This window comes from Triticum urartu, chromosome 7 (assembly GCF_003073215.2).
Source record: "Triticum urartu cultivar G1812 chromosome 7, Tu2.1, whole genome shotgun sequence".
NCBI classification, from domain to species: domain Eukaryota; kingdom Viridiplantae; phylum Streptophyta; class Magnoliopsida; order Poales; family Poaceae; genus Triticum; species Triticum urartu.
The window spans coordinates 218,723,593-218,729,640 of record NC_053028.1 but is presented as its reverse complement, the minus strand read 5'-3'; the positions used below and the strand labels follow the sequence as shown (position 1 = coordinate 218,729,640).

The following is a 6,048-nucleotide window of genomic DNA, read 5'->3' as shown; positions in this document are numbered from 1 at the left end:
AGCAGCACACGCTCATGGAAATCACTGGCAAACGAAAAAAAGAAAAATTAAGGGGAATGGAGGAGGATTCTCTCCATTACACGATCGGCAGTGCATTTATCTTCTTCCGTACCCAACCTATAGTACAAGTTTTTTTAAAAAAAAAACTATACTACCTCCGTCTCGGTGAATAAGTCATTTGCGTAGTTCTAGGTCGATGATTTAATTATTTAAATATGTATTATATGTGACAAAAAATATGTATTTAGAAACTACATCCGTGTAGAAATTCAGTGATATACTTTTCATGACATATAACACATATTTAATTCCTCAAATCAATGACCTAGAACTACGCGAATGACTTATTCACCTAAACGAAGGTAGTAGTAAAAGTTAAGCACACAGTTGGCACTTGGACCTCGGTACACGGCTACCGGGCTACGGTACATCATCAGCACAGTATATCACACACGCACGGGCGCCACGGTAGTAAAAATCACCCGAAGTCGGGTCGACGCGATCGGATGGCTCCGGCGATCCACCTCTCGTTCACGTGCACTTGCCGAGCGGGGCCCCGCAGAGGCAGCTGTTGCTGGCGAAGGACTCGGCGGCGAGGTGGTCGAACGGCGGGCCCGCCGGGATGGTGCCGCACAGCCGGTTGTGGCTGAGGTCCAGGTGCCCCACGTACGCCGCCGACGCCAGGGACCGCGGCACGCCGCCGGTCAGCCGGTTCCGCGACAGGTCCAGCACGATGAAGTAGGACCTGCCCGTGAACGCGTCCGGGATGGGGCCCTCCACGGCGTTCCGGCTCAGGTTCACGATCGCGAGCCCCTTCTCCCCCAGCACCTTCGCCGGGATCCGCCCGGAGATGCGGTTGCCGCCGAGGTGCAGCGACGTGAGCACGCCGCTGCCCGACGACCCGAGGCTGTCCGGGACGGCGCCCGTGAGACGGTTCTCGGAGAGGTCCAGGTCCGCGAGCCGGGTGAGGGACCCGATGGACGGAGGGATGGGCCCCGACAGCCGGTTCCGGCTGAGCAGCGCGCGGCTCAGCGTGGCGAGGTTGCCGATGTTGGCTGGGATACTGCCGGTGAGCTGGTTGTTGGCGAGGTCGAGGTGCTTGATGGATGCGAGGGAGGCGAGGGAGCTGGGGATGGCGCCGGAGAGGAGGTTGTCGGCGAGGTTGAGCACGATGAGGCGGGAGAGGCTGCCGATGGACGGCGGGATCTCGCCCGTGAGGCGGTTGGCGGGGAGCTCGAGGATACGGAGGTTGGGAAGAGAGGTGGCGACGCAGGACGGGATGGGCCCGGATATCTGCTTCCAGTCGGCGAGGATGAGGGAGGACAGGGCGTCGAGGTGGCAGACGTGGTCGGAGATGTAGCCGGACATGACGCCCGAGGCGGGGTGGCCGTCGGGGGCCATCACGGCGTCCTCGGCTTCGCCGCGGAGGGTCAGGTCGGCCACGCGGCCGCTCGTGGGGTCGCAGCTCACGCCGTACCAGTTGGCGCAGCAATCCGCGCCCTTCCACGTCGAGAAGACGCCGAGGTGCGCCTCCGACAGCGCCGCGCGGATCGACAGCAGCGCGTCCCGGTCGGACTCCGAGCACGCCGGGCCGGCTGTGGTGGCGGAGACGAACACGGCGAGGATGGCGATGGCGAGGAGCGGCGTTGCCGGGATTGGAGCGGGAGACGCCATGGCTTTGTCTCGAGTGGAGTGGAGTGGACACCTGCTGAGTGAGTGAGCTCGCACAGCAAAGCTTTTAGTAGAGGCTGGGGGAGTGTTCAAAATGGCCGTTTTACCCTCGGGCAAGCGCGTTCATAGTGAATTTTTTGGGGAACCGCGTTCATCATGCATTTACCCATCTTTCGGTTTCAAGATACTAGTAGGAAAAAGAATTCTATAAAACCAGGTCTCACACGAGACCCATCCTGATGGATGGTACGTGGCATTCACAAATTACAAAGTATCTCCTACTCTTCACTTAAAATCAGGGGAGGGAAGATTAAATGCTTTGTGATTTGTGAATGACACGTGTCATCCATCAGAACGGGTCTCACCTGCTAATCGTGAGACCTGGTCTCATATAATTTTTTTTCCCTACTACTACGGTCTACTGCACCAATAGCATTTCTTTTAGCGGAGTAGTACCGGAGAAACACCCTTTGGCTCCCGTATGTATATACACCTTAAATGGGTTTTTTTAAATAGTTAAATAAAAAATTAAAATAGTTCAAAAATAGATTAAACTTGACTTACTTGCACACTAGTATATAAATTTTCACAAAAAAAAACCAACATTGACTTCACATAGAAAAAGACAAAATTTATTTGCTATTATAGGTCACTATTCACGCTATTTTGATTGAAAATTTATCTTTTTTAAAAGAAGTCAAAGAGGAACTTTCTTTTTGTGAAACTTTTCTCACTAGTACAATGAAAGGTCAAGTTAATTTCAGAAATTTTTGACTTTTTGTTGAATTGCTAAAAAAATTCATATAAGGTACATATGTACTCAGGAACCAAAAGTTCCCCTCCAGTAGTACCGTCTATATATCACGCCTCACCAAATCGATCGCAAATATTTGGACCAGATATTTTTAGTCCACGGTTACCTAAATTTTTCTGACCAATCCGGCGTCCGAAATCCCGCAAATTTACACCAAACTAAAGCAGGTTTGGATGGTTTCACACGTCTCCCACGTCAGGCTCTGACACCCGAACCAACCTTAAACCCTTCTTCCGTCACATCCGTTATTCTAAAACCCTTTTAGAGAAAAGGCATGTGCCAGACTTTATAAATAAAGCCACCAGGCAGTGTTCCGAAACAACCATCCAACCAGACCAACGAACATAACGGTGACCCAGACGAGGGCCCACCCAAAGTTTTAGAGAAAGAGATACATGGCACCCAGGCCAACACACGGCGCGCAGGCCGGAGAGATAACCAGCGAACTAGTCAAAAGAGACACAAAAGCAACTACGCAACATGCTCCGGTCTGGATAAGGAAGACGCCGAGGCCCGCATTTTAGATATCAAAAGATCAAGAGCATCCCGGTCCTCCGGCTTAGTCAATAATCTCCACTGTTGTAGCAACATACATGATTTAAATAAGCAATCAGCAGGCTTAGCAGGAAAAACATGTTCGATAGTAAACTTGTTTCTAGTAGTCCACAAGGACCAACAGATCGCTCCAAGTCCTACCCAAAAGACTCTCTTTGTAACACCAGCCAAAGAAGTAGTCAGGGTTCGGAGCTCAGAGAATGAAGAAGGATCCCAGGGAACCTGGAGCCATGTTCTGACACAACTCCAGACCAACTTGGCCAAAACGCAGTGAAAAAATATATGATTCATGTCCTCCAGGGCTCCGCAAAGGGCCCAGAACTCCTACCGGGGCCATTCCTCTTACGAATTTGGTTAGCCATGGGAAGACGGCCTTTGAAAGCTTGCCACAGGAAGATCCTAACTTTAGGGGTAATACGAGCCCTCCACACATGAGTAAATCTGTTAGTGGGGGAACCACCAATTAGCTTGGAATACAAAGACTTGACCAAAAAATGCCCAGAAGAAGTATGGGGCCAGACCATCGTGTCTGTAGTCTCTGAGAGCGTAGGGAAGAAGGCAGTAAGCCGTCGCCACTCTTCTGACTCCACAGGAGATCAGGAGCGCCGGAAGGCTAAGTCCCAGTTATTCGCTGAGAGCCCCGCGATGGAGATATTCGGATTAGGGCAATAAGAAAAAAAGGGTAGGGAAGCTCATAGAGAGAGGTGAGTCTCCACACCACCAATCAAGCCAAAACGAACTGAAACCCCATCCCCAACTACAAACTTAACGTGAGCCAAAAATAACGGCCTAACTTTAACAAGATCTTTCCAAAACTGCGAGCCTCTGCGAGCAGAGGCGAACAGGGGGCTAGAAAGAGGGAAATATTTTGCTTTAAGGATAGAAAGCCACAAAGTACTAGCTCCCATGGTCATAATTTTCCACCACCATTTAATAAAGAGGCATTTATTCATGACAGCAGTGTTTATGATGCCCAACCCTCCAAGGTTTTTGGGTTTACACATAACTTTCCACCTGACAAGTCTGTACTTGCGCGTATTGTCTGCCGCGTTCCAGAAAAAATCACCCCGATGCTTATCGAAGCCAGCATGCGTGCCGGCAAAGAGTAAATAAAAGCCCATGAGAAACATCAGTAAGGAAGACAAGCAAGTGTTGATCAGCGCCACTTTCCCAGCACTTGTGTTGTATCTGCCTCTCCAAGGAAGCACCCTATTCCCAACCTTAGCAACAACAGGGGCAAATTATTTAGCATAGAGCATATCCAGAGAAATCGGGAGGCCCAAATATTTGAAGGGAAAGGATCCCAACTTACATTTAAGAAGATGGGCCACCCTTAAAGCCTCCGTATCGTCAACACCGACTATGACCTCGCTCTTAGAGAAATTAATTTTAAGCCCCGACAAGGCTTCAAAACAGAGAAGTATGAACTTGAGGTGGGCAATGCAAGAGTCATTCAGTTCTACCATAATGATAGTGTCATCTGCATACTGAAGATGAGTGACCCCTTCCGGAATGAGGTGGGAGATAACAGGAGATATATGACCATGAGTAATAGCTTTGGAAAGAATACGAGACAGAGAGTCCACAACAAAATTGAACGGGATAGGAGAAGGAGGGTCACCCTGCCGCAGGCCCTTCTGTTGGCAAAGTAATTACTGACCTGGCCATTAATAAAGAGCGCGGTGTGGCCCCCTGAGACTAACTACATGATCCTGTGAACATAAGCCCCGTCGAAACCTTTGGCCAGGAGGACCTTTCTCAAGAAAGGCTAGCTGACCGAATCGTATGCTTTTTCAAAGTCCAACTTTAATACCACCGCTTTCGACTTATGGATTCTGAGGTCATGAACGATCTCGTGTAAGCAAAGGATCCCATCTAGGATAAAACGACCTTTGATAAATGCCGACTGGAAAGGACTAATAGTTCTGTGGGCTATGGGTGTAAGCCGAGTGGCAAAGCCCTTCACAGGGAACTTAACAAAATTGTTAATGAGAGCAATTGATCTAAACTGGGAAATCAGCTCGACTCCTTTATCTCCATGTTGCATTCATGTTGGCCCGAGTGAACGTGTTCGGACGACAACCAACTAGCATCCATGTTGGCTGACGGCCGTCCGTCTACCTGACATTCACACACCATGGAGACCAAGAAGCATATTCCGCCACATTGAAGCTTTGTCGTGTTTGCTTCGGATATTAAAGTCTAGCGAGATCAACACGCAAACCCTACACCCCTTCCCTCTTTCAAAGTCGCAGCACACCCTAAACACCTCCGCCGTGATGGGAAAGAAGTCCGATGCCGAGAAGTGGTGGCCAGCGTGTGGCTCCCCAACGAGTTGGCGCTGTCGCCCATGGTTTTCAGGCCCCTCATCCTCCGCGGTTCCGACAGACATCAAGCCTGAGTCGATCTCCTCAGGCGAGGAGGAGCAAAACCGCACCTCCTCGGCATGACAACCACGACAGATGAGGACTTCATACGTACATGGATATGCCGCTGCAACAGTCGTTGATCAAGTGTGACAGTTACAAGTCACTATTGTCTACTACACCAGTGGCATGTATATATGCTTATGGTAGGCTTATATAGTAAGAAACCACATAGACCAAGAAATGGCTACTCTTGGGGCTAATCCAACGCGGATCACCAAATCGCCCTCAAATGTCCAGATACTTTAGGCCATTCCAACGACGGTCACTAAATTGGTCTGGACCGATCCAGTCGTCTGAATCCCTCAAACCGGCATCAAACGGGGGTGAGGTTTGGGGGAGTCAGGACGTTGGCCACGTCGGACTCCGACAACGGACCCACCAAAAGCCTCACTCCCATCACGCCCGCTCTAGTCATGGCGGTGTGGCGACCGAGAAGCCTACTCTGGTTTAAAGTCATCCGGGCCCCTTCTTCGCAAACCCTACCGCAACAATCTCAACCTCTCGCACACATCAACTAGTCGCCATACACCACCAAACCTTCGCTCTGCCGCGATGAGCAAGAAGTCCGACACAGAGTAG

General features: G+C 50.3%; 1 protein-coding gene across 1 annotated transcript; it reads right to left on the bottom strand.

Moving 5' to 3' along the window:
• Positions 1-260: 260 nt before the first annotated feature.
• Positions 261-1,730, bottom strand: LOC125520394 (DNA damage-repair/toleration protein DRT100-like). Its single transcript, XM_048685315.1, has one exon. It carries the CDS (start codon positions 1,672-1,674, stop codon positions 532-534), a length of 1,143 nt encoding a protein of 380 aa, XP_048541272.1. The 5' UTR covers positions 1,675-1,730; the 3' UTR covers positions 261-531.
• Between the last annotated feature and the right edge of the window lie 4,318 nt (positions 1,731-6,048).